Here is a 16350-nt window from a genome sequence, read left to right on the forward strand (position 1 = left end):
GAATGTCCGAATGACCTACTCCTGCACCTATTTTCTATGTTTCTACGTTTCTAATGGTTGATGGGAAGTAGCTGTTCCCTGAACCTAGTGCTAGCTGTTTTTGAACCTGATTGTTGTGTGACCTCAGGTTTCTGGACCTCCGCAATATGGTAATTGTCAGATGATGACATGGTCTCAATGGTGGAGATCTTTGATGATGGAAGTTGCCTTCTGGAGATACTGCCTCCTATAGCTACTACCAACGGCTCATAGTTCATAAGTTCATGGTTTCAACTGAATTATTGCTCACTGTTGTTTATGCAGTTTAATATTATTATCAAATTTAACATTGATTGCTGAGATACCTCAATCTCTGTCGTTACTGGCAACTACAAATTGTTTAATTGACAATCTTAAAATGCCATAGCATCATGGTACCTGCTAGTCATATTATGTAATACTAAAACCATAGGGAAGTTATGGGCAAGAGAATGAGACAAAAAGATAAGAAATAAGTGCAGTATTAGAAGGTAGAGCAGTGGATGTAGTGTACAAGGATTTCAGTAAGGCATTTGATAAGGTTCCCCATGCAAGACTCCTTCAGAAAGTAAGGAGGCATGGGATCCAAGGAGACCTTGCTTTGTGGATCCAGAACTGGCTTGCCCACAGAAAGCAAAGGGTGGTTGTAGACGGTTCATATTCTGCATGGAGGTCGGTGAAGAGTGGTGTTCCTCAGGGATCTGTTTTGGGACGCTTCTTCTTTGCGATTTTAATAAATGACCAGGATGAGGAAGTAGAAGGGTGGGTTAGTCAGTCTGCTGATGACAGAAAGGTTGGGGGTGTTGTGTAGTCTAGAGGGTTGTCAGTGGTTACAGCGGGCCATCGATAGGATGCAGAACTGGGCTGAGAAGTGGCAGATGGACTTCAACCCAGATAAGTGTGAGGTGGTTCATTTTGGTCAGTCCAATTTGAAGACAGAATATAATATAAATGGTAAGATTCTTGGCAGCGTGGAGGACCTGAGAGATCTTGGGGTCTATGTCAATCTCCACACCCAGAGCTGCTGCGCAGGTTGACAGTGTTGTTAAGAAGGCATATGGTGTGTTAGCATTCATCAACTGTGAGATTGAGTTCAACAGCCGTGAGGTCTTAGTTGGACCTTAGTTAGACTTAGCTTGGAGTACTGTGTTCAGTTCTGGTTACCTTACTGCAAGAAGGACGTGGATACTGTAGAGAGAGTGCAGAGGAGATTTACAAAGATGTTGCCTGGATTGGAGAGCGTACCTTATGAGAATAGGTTGAGTGAACTTGGCTTTTTCTCCTTGGAGCGACGGAAGATGAGAGGTGACCTGATAGAGGTGTACAAGATAATGAGAGGCATTGATTGTGTGGATAGTCAGAGACTTTTTCCCAGGGCTGAAATGGCTAGCATGAGAGGGCATAGTTTTAAGGTGCTTGAAAATAGGTACTGAGGGGATGTCAGAGGTAAGGTTTTCACGCAGAGAGTGGTGGATGCACTGGCGGTGGTGGAGGTGGATATAATAGGGCCTTTTAAGAGCCTCTTAGATAGATACATGGAGCTTAGAAAAATAGAGGGCTATGTGGTGGGGAAATTCTAGGCAATTTCTAGAGTAGGTTACATGGTCAGCATAACATTGTGGGCCGAAGGGCCTGTGTGCTGTGTTCTACGTTCTTTAAGTGAGTGGAAAATCAGAGACACAAGATACTCTGCAGATGCTGGAAATCCAGAGCAACACACACACAATGCTGGAGGAACTCAGCAGGTCAGGCAACATCTCTGGAAATGAATAAACGGTTAATGTTTTGGGTTGAGACACTTCAGCAGAACTGGAGAAGAAGGAGGAAGAAGCCAGAGTATGAAGGTGGGGAGGGGTGCAGGTGTACAAGCTGTTGGGTGATAGGTAAGACCAGGTGAGGGAGAAGGTAGGTGGGTGGGGGAAGGGGGGTATGAAGTAGGAAGCTGGGAGGTGATTGGTGGAAGAGATAAGGAGCTGAAGAAGAAGAAATCTGATAGGAGAGGACATTCGACCACAGAAGAAAGGGAAAGAGGAGAGGAACCAGAGGGAGGTAAATAGGTAGGTGAGGAGAAGAGAAGGGGTGAAAGGGTAATCAGAATGGGGAATAGAAAAAGAGAAAAGGAGGGGAAAAGAAATGATCATTCTGAAATGTGATCATTAGGTGGCTAATGTTGTCCCTCTCTTCAAGAAGGGAGGAAGACAGAAAACAGGGAATTATAGACCGGTTAGCCTGACATCGGTGGTGGGAAAGATGCTGGAGTCAGTTATAAAAGATGAAATTACGACACATCTGGATAGCAGTAACAGGATCGGTCCGAGTCAGCATGGATTTACGAAGGGGAAATCGTACTTGACTAATCTTCTGGAATTTTTTGAGAACGTAACTATGAAAATGGACAAGGGAGAGCCAGTGGATGTAGTGTACCTGGACTTTCAGAAAGCCTTTGATAAAGTCCCACATAGGAGATTAGTGGGCAAAATTAGGGCACATGGTATTGGGGGTAGGGTACTGACATGGATAGAAAATTGGTTGGCAGACAGGAAACAAAGAGTAGGGATTAATGGGTCCTTTTCAGAATGGCAGGCAGTGACTAGTGGGGTACTGCAAGGCTCGGTGCTGGGACCGCAGCTATTTACAATATATATTAATGATTTAGATGAAGAGGTTAAAAGTAACATTAGCAAATTTGCAGATGACACAAAGCTGGGTGGCAGTGTGAAATGTGAGGAGGATGTTATGAGAATGCAGGGTGACTTGGACAGGTTGGGTGAGTGGGCAGATGCATGGCAGATGCAGTTTAATGTGGATAAATGTGAGGTTATCCACTTTGGTAGCAAGAACAGGAAGGCAGATTACTATCTGAATGGTGTCAAGTTAGGAAAAGGGGAAGTACAACGAGATCTAGGTGTCCTTATTCATCAGTCACTGAAAGTAAGCATGCAGGTACAACAGGCAGTGAAGAAAGCTAATGGCATGCTGGCCTTCATAACAAGGGAAATTGAGTATAAGAGCAAAGAGGTCCTTCTGCAGCTGTACAGTGCCCTGGTGAGACCACACCTGGAGTACTGTGTGCAGTTTTGGTCTCTAAATTTGAGGAAGGACATTTTTGCTATTGAGGGAGTGCAGCGTAGTTTCACAAGGTTAATTCCTGGGATGGCAGGACTGTCATATTTCGAAAGATTGGAGTAACTGGGCATGTATACTCTGGAATTTAGAAGGCTGAGAGGGGATCTTATTGAAACATATAAGATTATTAAGGGATTGGACACGCTGGAGGCAGGAAGCATGTTCTCGCTGATGGGTGAGTCCAGAACCAGAGGCCACAGTTTAAGAATAAGGGGTAGGCCATTTAGAACAGAGTTGCGGAAAAACTTTTTCCCCCAGATAGTGGTGGATATATGGAATGCTCTGCCCCAGAAGGCTGTGGAGGCCAAGTCTCTGGATGGTTTCAAGAAAGAGATGGATAAAGCTCTAAAAGATAGTGGAATCAAAGGTTATGGGGATAAGGCAGGAACTGGATACTGATTGTGGATGATCAGCCATGATCACAGTGAATGGCGGTGCTGGCTTGAAGGGCTGAATGGCCTACTCCTGCACCTATTGTCTATTGAAATCGGACCTGAATGTGTTGCCCTGCCATCGTCCCCAATGAGTTTGATGTCTATCGGTGTTTTTAATGCGTTATAATGCCTTTAACCTGTATGAAACGAGGAAGTGGATTTTTATCAGTGACTAATTTTTATGGAGTTGCAAACGAAAACTGGCAGCCATGGTTGCAATCTTTCGAACAAGCTGGTTCAGACCGGTGGAAACTGGAATGATTCAAGGCCAGTGACTGACCTGAGTTGCTCTAGCCAGTAATTGCATACACAGAAAGAGAAAGGAACACTGTGAGGAAGAGATCACTGGAATGTTTTACAATCAAATCATTATCTTTATTATGATTTTCTTGTCTGAAAACCACTTATCACAGGAGCATTGTTTAGCCAGAAAATATCTCAATATAATTAGAGGTGGGCTATAAATGAGATCTTGCCAAGTCTGCCCGTGTCCCACAGAACATAGAATATAGAACATTTTAGAACAGTACAGGCCCTTCAGCCCACAATGTTGTGCCAACCCTTTAACCTGCTCTAAGATCTCTTCAACATAGCCCTTCATTTTTCTATTGTCTACAGTATGTGCCCATTGGGATGGTGGAGATGCATTTCTACCAAAGGAGATGTACAGTGCTCCTTCCCTCCACTAGCCTGCAGGTCACCCTTGGGCAAGGTGTAACACCTGCTTAGCCCCCCGATCAGGGTCACATGAAGCTGTGGGAGCAGGTGGTGGATGGTTGTTTCAGCAGCTGGTGCATATCACAAGTCCTGGTTATGTGACCACTAACACCAGGCAGACAATCTCTGAAGAGTATTGATTGTGGCTGGGGTCGCCTGTCTTGTAAAGAAGGACCCACCCAGAAGAAGACAATAGCAAACCATTTCTGAGAAAAAATTTGGTAAAATCAATAGTGGTGATGGAAAGACCATGATCGCACAGGTCATACAACATGGCACCTAACAAACATGAGTCTCTTAATTGCCTCTGATGTATCCGCCTTTCCCACCATCCATGGGAGGGTATTCTACACACCCACCACTCTCTGCGTAAAGAACTTACCACTGACATCCCCCCATACTTTCCTGCAATCACCTAGAGATTATACGCCCGTGTATCAGCCACTTCCACTTCTGGGAGAGAGTCTCCGACTGTCCACTTACCTGGCTGTGCCTCTTATCATCTATACTCCTCTAGAAACTCACCTCTCATCCTCCTTCACTGCAAAGAAAAAAGCCCAAGCTCAAAATAAGCACTTTACCAGGCATTTGTAGTCATACAATTGGTTCCCATTCTGGCACAGACTTTCTCTCTCGTGACTGCAAAGTGAATCTCAAACGTAACATCTATAGGTATGTGGTGGAGAGTATATTGACTGGCTGCATCACTACCTGGTATGGAAACACCAATGCCCTTGAATGGAAAAGCCAACAAAAGTAGTGGATATGGCCCAGTCCATCATGTGTAAAGTCCTCTTCACCATTGAGCACATCCACATGGAGTGCTGTCACAGGAAAACGGCATCCATCATCATCAGGAACCCCCACCACCCAGCACAAACTCCCTTCTTGCTGCTGCCATCAGGAAGGAGGTACAGGAGCCTCAGGACCAACACCACCAGGTTCAGGAACAGTTATTACCCCTCAACCATCAGGATCTTGAACCAGAGGGGATATCTTCACTCACCCCATCACTGACTGTTCCCACAATCTATGTTCACACTTTCAAGGAGACTTCATCTCATGTCCTCAATTTTAATTATTATTATTATTTATTTATTTTCTTTTTTAGTCCTTGCACAGCTTGTCGTCTTTCTCACACAGGTTGTCTGCTTTGTTGGTACTGTCTTTCATTGAAAGTAAATCTCAGGGTTGTATACGGTGACATATATGTATTTTCACAATGAACTTTGAACTTGCTGTTTTCAATGGCTGCCACTCTCGCACATGAACAGTCCCAAGCCCAGCTGCGAAATGAGAAGGTTTGGGCATGGGGCTACCATCCCCATTTTGTAAAAAATCTAGAGCTACGGCAATGCCAGCTGAAGCTCCAAATACTTCATTCCTGGAAGAAAAATCTTCACCTAGAAGACATATGAAGTTGTGTGATGAAAGCCACAGGGCCAATCAACCTTCTATCATCGAGGATTATCACCACTGGAGTCTCCGCGGAAAGCTGGAGAGGGGCTGGCCAAGGAATACCTGCCAACACAACTTTGAAGCTGACACTACAAAGATGGGCCACACCTGGGGGATAACTTGAAAGACTGGCCTAGGACAGAGAACTCTGGCCCCAGTAGGGGTGATTGACTTAACTAAGGAGGCACTCAGCTTGTCAGGCGGTATCTATGGAGGGGAATAAACAGTCGACATTTCGGACCAAAACCTTTCATCAGGACTGGAAAGGAAGGGGGAAGAAGTCAGAATAAGTCGGTGGGAAGAGGTGGAGGAGTAAAAATTGGCAGGCAATAGGTGAGACCTGGTGAGGGGGAAAGTGGATGGGTGGGGAGGGGGGATGAAGTGAGAAGCTGGGAGGTGATAGATGGAATATGTGAAGGGCTGTCGATGAAGAAATCTGATATGACTGGAGAGAGGAGATTCCTCCTTATTCAGTTCCCAAGACAATGTGGTTAGACACAGCTGAAACACCATCTATAAACTGGCAGATGACTCCACCGTTATGAGCACAATCTCAGGTGGTAACGAAGAGTGAGGTTGATCAGCTGGTTATGTAGTGTGGCAACAAACTCACACTCAACGTCCATAAAACTGAAGAATTGATTGTGTAACTTAGAGTAACTTTAATAGTTCACATTGTACTGCTGCCACAAAACAACAAATTCAACATCATACAAAATTGATAGTAAAATTCATTTTGATTCTGAAGTTGTATAAGGTGTTGCTGAGGCCTAATGTGGAGTACTGTGTGCAGTTTTGGTTATTTATCTACAGGAAAGATATCAATAAGATTGAAAGAGTACAGAGAAATTTTACAATATATTATCAGGACTGGAAGACCTCAGTTATAGGGAGAGGTTGAATAGAAACATAGAAAATAGGTGCAGGAGTAGGCCATTCGGCCCTTCGAGCCTGCACCGCCATTCAGTATGATCATGGCTGATCATCCAACTCAGAACCCTGTACCTGCCTTCTCTCCATACCCCCGATCCCTTTAGTCACAAGGGCCATATCTAACTCCCTCTTAAATATAGCCAATGAACTGGCCTCAACTGTTTCCTGTGGCAAAGAATTCCACAGATTCACCACTCTCTGTGTGAAGAAGTTTTTCCTCATCTCGGTCCTAAAAGGCTTCCCCTTTATCTTCAAACTGTGACCCCTCGTTCTGGACTTCCCCAACATCGGGAACAATCTTCCTGCATCTAGCCTGTCCAATCCCTTTAGGATTTTATACGTTTCAATCAGATCCCCCCTCAATCTTCTAAATTCCAACGAGTATAAGCCTAGTTGATCCAGTCTTTCATCATATGAAAGTCCTGCCATCCCAGGAATCAATATGGTGAACCCTTCTTTGTACTCCCTCTATGGCAAGGATGTCTTTCCTCAGATTAGGGGACCAAAACTGCACACAATACTCCAGGTGTGGTCTCACCAAGGCCTTGTACAACTGCAGTAGTACCTCCCTGCTCCTGTACTCGAATCCTCTTGCTATAAATGCCAGCATACCATTCGCATTTTTCACCGCTTGCTGTACCTGCATGCCCACTTTCAATGACTGCTGTATAATGACACCCAGGTCTCGTTGCACCTCCCCTTTTCCTAATCGGCCACCATTCAGATAATAATCTGTTTTTCTGTTTTTGCCACCAAAGTGGATAACTTCACATTTATCCACATTAAATTGCATCTGCCATGAATTTGCCCACTCACCCAACCTATCCAAGTCACCCTGCATCCTCTTAGCATCCTCCTCACAGCTAACACTGCCGCCCAGCTTCGTGTCATCCGCAAACTTGGAGATGCTGCATTTAATTCCCTCATCCAAGTCATTAATATATATTGTAAACAACTGGGGTCCCAGCACTGAGCCTTGCGGTACCCCACTAGTCACCGTCTGCCATTCTGAAAATGTCCCGTTTATTCCCACTCTTTACTTCTTGTCTGCCAACCAATTCTCTGTCCACGTCAATACCGTGTGCTTTAAGTTTGCACACTGATCTCCCGTGCGGGACCTTGTCAAAAGCCTTTTGAAAATCCAAATATACCACATCCACTGGTTCTCCCCTATCCTCTCTACTAGTTACATCCTCAAAAAATTCTATGAGATTCGTCAGACATGATTTTCCTTTCACAAATCCATGCCGACTTTGTCCGATGATTTCACCGTTTTCCAAATGTGCTGTTATCACATCCTTGATAACTGACTCCAGCAGTTTCCCCACCACCGACATTAGGCTAACTGGTCTATAATTCCCTGGTTTCTCTCTCCCTCCTTTTTTAAAAAGTGGGGTTACATTAGCCACCCTCCAATCCTCAGGAACTAGTCCAGAATCTAAAGAGTTTTGAAAAATTATCACTAATGCATCCACTATTTCTTGGGCTACTTCCTTAAGCACTCTGGGATGCAGACCATTTGGCAGGACCATTTGGCCCTGGGGATTTATCTGCCTTTAATCCCTTCAATTTACCTAACACCACTTCCCTACTAACATGTATTTCCCTCAGTTCCTCCATCTCATTGGACCCTCTGTCCCCTACTATTTCCAGAAGATTATTTATGTCCTCCTTAGTGAAGACAGAACCAAAGTAATTATTCAATTGGTCTGCCATGTCCTTGCTCCCCATAATCAATTCACCTGTTTCTGTCTGTAGGGGACCTACATTTGTATTAACCAATCTTTTTCTTTTCACATATCTATGAAAGCTTTTACAGTCAGTTTTTATGTTCCCTGCCAGTTTTCTCTCATAATCTTTTTTCCCCTTCCTAATTAAGCCCTTTGTCCTCCTCTGCTGAACTCTGAGTTTCTCCCAGTCCTCAGGTGAGCCACTTTTTCTGGCTAATTTGTATGCTTCTTCTTTGGAATTGATACTATCCTTAATTTCCCTTGTCAGCCATGGGTGCACTACTTTCCTTGATTTATTCTTTTGCCAAACTGGGATGAACAATTGTTGTAGTTCATCCATGCGACCTTTAAATGCTTGCCATTGCATATCCACCGTCAACCCTTTAAGTGTCATTTTCCAGTCTACCTTAGCTAATTCACGTCTCATACCTTCAAAGTTACCCTTCTTTAAGTTCAGAACCTTTGTTTCTGAATTAACTATGTCACTCTCTATCTTAATGAAGAATTCCACCATATTATGGTCACTCTTACCCAAGGGGCCTCTCACGACAAGATTGCTAATTAACCCTTCCTCATTGCTCAATACCCAGTCCAGAATAGCCTGCTCTCTAGTTGGTTCCTCGACATATTGGTTCAAAAAACCATCCCGCATACATTCCAAGAAATCCTCTTCCTCAGCACCCTTACCAATTTGGTTCACCCAATCTACATGTAGATTGAAGTCACCCATTATAACTGCTGTTCCTTTATTGCACACATTTCTAATTTCCTGTTTAATACCATCCCCAACCTCACTATTACTGTTAGGTGGCCTGTACACAACTCCCACCAGCGTTTTCTGCCCCTTAGTGTTATGCAGCTCTACCCATATCGATTCCACATCCTCCCGGCTTATGTCCTTCCTTTCTATTGCGTTAATCTCCTCTCTAACCAGCAACGCCACCCCACCTCCTTTTCTTTCATGTCTATCCCTCCTGAATATTGAATATCCCTGAATGTTGAGCTCCCATCCTTGGTCACCCTGGAGCCATGTCTCTGTGATCCCAACTATATCATATTCATTAATAACAATCTGCACTTTTAATTCATCTACCTTGTTACGAATGCTCCTTGCATTGACACACAAAGCCTTCAGGCGCGCTTTTACAACTCTCTTAGCCCTTATACAATTATGTTGAAAAGTGGCCCTTTTTGATGTTTGCCCTGGATTTGTCGGCCTGCCACTTTTACTTTTCACCTTACTACTTTTTGCTTCTACCCTCATTTTACACCCCTCTGTCTCTCTGCACTGGTTCCCATCCCCCTGTAGTGAACTAACCTCCTCTCGCCTAGCCTCTTTAATTTGATTCCCACCCCCCAACCATTCTAGTTTAGGTCAGGACCCTATTCCCGGGAGCATAAAAATTGAGGGGAGATTTGATAGAGCTGAAAAGAAATTATGAAGGGTTATCGATACGGTAAATGTAAGCAGGCTTTTTCCACTAAGGCGGGGCTAGACAAGGATGAGAGGTCATAGGTTAAGGGTGAAAGGTGAAATACTTAGGGGAACTTCTTCACTCAGAGGTGATGAGAATGTGGAATGAGCTTCCAGGGGAAGTAATAGATGTAGGTTCAATTTTAACATTTAAGAGAAATTTGGGGAAGTATGTTCATGGATGGGAGGGGTATGGTCCGGCTACGAGTAGATGAGACTAGGCACAATAACAATTTGGCATGAACTATATGGACCAAATGGTCTGTTTCTGTGCTGTGATGATCTTTGACTTTGTGACTGTGCCTCGTCCAAGACATTAAGCAATATAATTGTCTCACAAAACACCTTTTCCATTTCTTTGTCCAAAGTGAGTATCAATGGTATTTCTCGCAATTATGTTTTCTGCTTTTTGCTGTCCAGGGTCATCTTTCGGAAGGCTTAGTAACAAAGTGGTATCGGTCTCCACGTCTCCTTCTTTCACCAAACAACTATACCAAAGCCATTGACATGTGGGCGGCTGGCTGTATATTGATAGAGATGCTGACTGGAAAGATGTTGTTTGCTGGTAAGAAAGTTCCAATGTTTATATGTTCCACCTTTCAGCTACGGCCTCAGACATTGATCTATAGGGAGTTAATTCTGATTGAATTATGAGTGGAACTTACTTGTTCCATAGAGGCATTTAGTGTAGCAGTTTACATCATACTTTACTGCACCAGCGATCAGAAGATCGGGGTTCAATTCCTGCCACTGTCTGTAAGAAGTTTATATGTTCTCCCCATGACTGCATGGGTTTCCTCAGGTGTTCTGATTTCCTCCCACATTCCAAAGGTTATATGAAAAGTTTCAGCCTGAAACATCAGCTGTTTATTCCACTGCATAGATACTGCCTGATCTGCTGAGTTACTCCAGCATTTTGTGTGTGTTACTCAAGATTTGGGTGCCATGGTAGTGTGACGGTTAGCACTACGCTATTAGAGCTCAGGCATTCCAGGGTCCAGAGTTCAATTCCAGTGCTTTATATTTCAAACTGTACTTGGTCTTGAGCATTTGGTGGCTCTGGGTCTGTACTCATTGGAGTATTGAAGAGGGTGAGGGTATCACATTGAAACTTATTGAATATTGAAAGGCCTCGCAAGACTGGATGTGGAGAGGATGTTTCCTACAGTGTGGGAGTCTAGGACCATAAGACAGTATTAGGCCATTTGGCTCATCGAGTCTGCTCCACCACTCTCTCATGGCTGATTTATTATCCCTCTCACCTGTAACCTTTGACACCATCACTAATCAGGAACCTGTGAATCTTCATTTCAAATACACCCAATTACTTGGCCTCCACAGCCGTCTGTGGCAACAAATTCCAGAGATTCACCACACACTGGCTAAAGAAATTCCTCCTCATCTCTGTTCAAAATGGACATCCTTCTATTCTGAGGCTGTGGCCTCTGCTCCTAGACTCTCCCACTATAGGAAACATCCTTTCCACATCCACTCTGTCTAGTCCTATCAATTCTCGATAGCTTTCAATGAGATCCTCCCTCATTCTTATAAACTTCAGCAAGTGCAGGCCCAGAGCCATCAAAAGTTTCACAATAGTTCTTTCATTCCCAGAATCATTCAGAATGCCTAGAAAGAGTGGATGTGGAGGTGTGGAGAGGATGTTTCCCATAGTGGGGGGAGTCTAGGATCAGAGCTACAGTCTCAAAATACAAGGACACCCATTTATTCAGAAATGAGGAGGAATTTCTTTAGCTAGAGGTTGGTGAATCTGTAGAATTCATTGCCACAGATGGAGTGGAAACAAAGTCAGTCAGGGTGTCAAAGGTTACAGGGAGAAGCCAGGAAAATGGGGTTCAGAGGGATAATTATAGGCATCTGTTCATCTCGTGAGACCATGGGTTTGCGTCTTAGAAGGTTTCCAGGGCACAGGCCTGGGCAAGGTTGCATGGAAGACCGGCAGTTGCCCATGCTGCGAGTCTCCCATCTCCACGCCACCGATGTTGTCCAAGGGAAGGGCACTAGGACCCATACAGCTTGGCACCAGTGTCATTGCAGAGCAATGTGTGGTTAAGTGCCTTGCTCAAGGACACAACACGCTGCCTCAGCTGAGGCTCGAACTGGCGACTTTCAGATCACTAGACCAACACCTTAACCACTTGGCCACACGCCAACATATATATCAGCCATAATAGAAGGGTGGAGCAGTCAATGGGCCAAGCAGCTAAATTCTACTCCCATGTCTTGAATTGACTTTATTACTTACATCCTTCATATACATGAGGAGTAAAAATATTTATGTTACGTCTCCATCTAGATGTGCAATGTGCAATTTATAGTAATTTTTTATAAATACTATTTACAACAGAATAGTCAATATAACATAGAGATACAGTTGTGTCAGCATGAATTAATCAGTCTGATGGCCTGTTGGGAGAAGCTGTCCCAGAGCCTGTTGGTCCTGGCTTTTATGCTGCGGTACCGTTTCCTGGATGGTAGCAGCTGGTAGTGTTTGGGTGACTCAGGTCCCCAATGATCCTTCGGGCCCTTTTTACAGACCTGTCTTTATAAATGTCCTGAATAGTGGAAAGTTCATATCTACAGATGAGCTGGGCTGTCCACACCACTCTCTGCAGAGCCCTGTGATTGAGGGAAGTACAGTTCCCATACCAAAAAGTGATGCAGCCAGTCAGGATGGCCTCAATTGTGCTCCTGTAGAAAGTTCTTAGGATTTGGGGGCCCATACCAAACTTCTTCAACCGTCTGAGGTGAAAGAGGTGCTATTGTGCCTTTTTCACCACACAACTGGTATGTGTAGACTACGTGAGATCCTCAGTGATGTTTATGCCGAAGAACTTAAAGCTGTTCACCCTCTCAACTCCAATGTCAATAGGGGCTAGCCTGTCTCCATTCCTCCTGTAGTCCACAACCAGCTCCTTTGATTTTGCAACATTGAGGGGGAGGTTGTTCTCTTGACACCACTGTGTCAGGCTGATTATTTCTTCTCCATAGGCTGACTACGGAGAAGCCTATGTAGGCTTACGGTCTGAGCTGTATGTTCTGTGATGAAAAAGCGGTGGGCTTGCATTAGTACACTCTGATTTCCTATGACATTCTGCTGTTTGTTTCTCAGGTGCACATGAGCTGGAACAGATGCAGCTGATTCTGAAAACAATTCCTGTCGTTCGAGAGGAGGACAAACAGGAGCTACTCCGTGTCATGCCAGCTTACATCAGCCCAAAGTGGGAGGTTTCAAAACCCCTGACAGATCTACTTCCTGAAGGAAATGCCGAAGGTAAATTAGTTGTATGTTCATTCTGACGACTTCCCCCTTCCTTTCTAGTCCTGATGAAGGGTCCATGCCAAACTGCCTAGTCCCATCGACCTGCACCTAGACCATAGTCCTCCATACCTCTCCCATCCATGGACACATCCAAATTTCTGTAAAATGTTGAAATTGACGCCAGGTCCAAAACTTCCACTGGCTGCTCATTCCACACTCTCACCACCCACTGAGTGAAAAAGTTCTCTCTCAAGTTCTCCTTAAACATTTCACCTTTCACCCTTAACCTTTGACTTCTTGTTCTAGTCTCATCCAACCTCAGTGGAAAAAGCCTGCTTGCAATTGCCCTATCTATACACCTCATAATTTTCTACACGTCTATTAAATCTCCCCTCATTCTCCTACACTCCAAGGGAATGAACTTCTTTTTTCTAAGTAAGGTAACTTTGTTTCCTGGACAATAGATTGTTTCTTGGGTCACATGACCATTCTACCTCCACCTCACTGGTTGGTGTGACGTTGAAATTACTCTGGTTCTCACTGATTCTTATGGGAAAATTTATAGATGATGCGGGTGTAGAGAGAGTAGAGCAGTGGGCTATGCATGCATCCTTCAGGTCCGTCTGTGTCAATTGTCAGCAAGGAGGAGATGTTATTTCTGATCCACGCAGACCATAGTCTCCCGGTGAGGAAGTTAAAGATCCAGCTGCAGAGCGGGGTAAAAAGCCCGTGGTTTTGGAGCTTGTTGATTAGAACTGAGGGTATGATTCTGTTGAACGCTGAGCTGTGATCAATAAACACCAGGTATTACTATCGCCCCGGTGATCCAAGGCTGATAGAGAGCCAGCAAGATTACATTGGCTGTAGACCTCTTGTGGTGATAGGCATATCGCACCGGATCCAGGACCTTGCTTAAGCAGGAGTTGATTCTAGCGATGACCTCAAAGCAATTCATCTCAGTAGATGTGAGTGTAACTGGGCGATAGTCATTGAGGCAGCTCACACTACGCTTCTTGGGCACTGGTATGATTGTTGCACTCTTGAAGCAGGTGGGAACCTCTGAGTGTAGCAGTGAGAGATTGAAGATGTCCTTGAACACTCCTGCCAGTTGGTTAGCACAGGTTTATAATACCAGGTACACCATCTGGGCTTGACACCTTACAATGGTTCGAGTTCTTGAAAGATGTGCTGATGTCGGTCTCCAAGACAGAGATCACAGGGTCACCTGTAGGCAGATGACCATAACTGCACACAATAATCCAAAATTGGTTTCACCAATGTCTTGTACTACTTCAGCAGAACATCCCAACTCCTGCTCTCAATACTTTGATTTATGAAGGCCAATGTGCAAAGAGCTTACTTTATGACCTTATATGACTTTATGACTTTATAACCCTGTGTGCCACTTTCAAGGAATTATGGACCTGTATTCACAGAATCCTCTGTTCCGAGAGCAGCTCTTGGCTCCATCCCTCCCCCTCCTGTCTTCTCCTATCATTTTGGATCTCCCTCTCCCCCTCCCACTTTCAAATCTCTTACTAACTCTTCCTTCAGTTAGTCCTGACGTAGGGTCTCGGCCCGAAACGTCGACTGTACCTCTTCCTATAAATGATGCCTGGCCTGCTGCGTTCACCAGCAACTTTGATGTGTATTACTTGAATTTCCAGCATCTGCAGATTTCCTCGTGTTTGCATCTATCACTGTCTGGATACACCTGCAAAGCCAATATCTAATCCAATTCACAACCTCAGCTTGAATGCTGAGTGTCTGAATCTTCTTGACCAACAATCATGTTGGACCTTGTCAAAGGCCTTGCTACAGTCCGTGCAGACAGCATCAACTGCCTTGTCTTCATCAATACTCCTGCTAACTTCCTTGAAGGACTCTATAAGATTTGTTAAACATGACCTACCACTTACTAAGCCACGTAGTCTATCTAAATACTTATAGATTCGGTCCCTTAGAATATCTTCCAATAACTTACTCACCGTTGATGTCAAACTCATCAGCCTATAATTTCCTGGTTTATGTTTAGAGCCTTTATTGAACAATGGAACAACATTAGCTATCCTCCAATTCTCTGGCACCTCACCTGTCACTAATGATGTTTTAAATATCTCTGCTAGGGCCACCGCAGTTTCAGCACTAGTTTCCCACATGGTCCGAGGGGACAGTTTGTCAGGCCCTGGTGAGTTGTCCTATAATTTGCCTCAAGACAGCAAACACCACCTCCCCTGTAATCTGTATTCAATGCATGACCTCACTGCTGTTTTGCATCACTTCTTTAGACTCTGTCCACCTCCCAAGTAAATACAGATGTAAACAATCTATTTAATATTTCCCTATCTCTTTTGGCTCCACACATAGATAGTCACACTGATCTTCCAAAGGACCAATTTTGTCCTTTGCTATTTTTTTTCTCTTAATGTATCAGTAGAAACCCTTAGGATTCTCCTTCACCTTGTCTACTAGAGAAATCTCATGCCTTCTTTTAGACCTGGTTTCTCTCTTAAGTGTTCTCTTGCATTTCTTTTACTCTTCAAGTACCTCATTTGTTCCTGCCTGCCTATACCTGCTTTTTCTTAACCAGGGCCTCAATATTTCTCAAAAACAAGGTTCCCTAAACTTGCTCCCCTTATCTTTTATTCTGGCAGGAACGTACAAACTTTGTACTCTCAAAATTTCACTTTTGAAGGTTTACCACTTACCAAGCTTTCCTTTGCCAGAAAACAACTTGTCCCAAACCACACCTGTCAGATCATTTCTGATACCATCAGAATTGGTCTTTCTCCAGTTTAGAATTTCAACCCGGGGACCAGACCTGTCTTTCTCCATAATTATCTTGAAACTAATGGCATTGTGATTACTAGATGCAAGGTGTTCCCCTACACAAATTTCTGTCACTTGCCCTGTCTCAGTCCCTAATGGTAAATCCAGTATCACACTCGATCTAGTTGGGACCTCTGTACGTTGATTAAGGAAAATTTCAGTTCCTCTAGCAGTTTATGTGTTGCTATGTGTGGTCATTTTTTTCCTATGGGAGATCTTTCCAGGAATCAAGAGGTTGTCTGTTAAAAGAGGGAGAGGTGGAGCAGATTTGAGGAAACCTCTGTACTTTCTGACAATGTACCTGAAGCATCAAGAGGGTTCCAGTACTGTGGAATCTACCTCTGCTACACT

The 16350-nt window shown here is 44.1% G+C and overlaps 1 protein-coding gene across 2 annotated transcripts in view; it reads left to right on the top strand.

Moving 5' to 3' along the window:
• The window catches only part of LOC140194887 (mitogen-activated protein kinase 4-like), a 108814-nt gene that overhangs the window by 53358 nt on the left and 39106 nt on the right, over positions 1 to 16350 (top strand). For both annotated transcript variants that reach the window (XM_072252194.1, XM_072252195.1), the window contains exons 4-5: positions 10311 to 10455; positions 13021 to 13182. In XM_072252194.1, coding sequence (XP_072108295.1) covers positions 10311 to 10455; positions 13021 to 13182 — 307 coding nt within the window. The remainder of the gene's footprint in view (positions 1 to 10310; positions 10456 to 13020; positions 13183 to 16350) is intronic.

Source organism: Mobula birostris, chromosome 3 (assembly GCF_030028105.1).
Source record: "Mobula birostris isolate sMobBir1 chromosome 3, sMobBir1.hap1, whole genome shotgun sequence".
NCBI lineage: Eukaryota > Metazoa > Chordata > Chondrichthyes > Myliobatiformes > Myliobatidae > Mobula > Mobula birostris.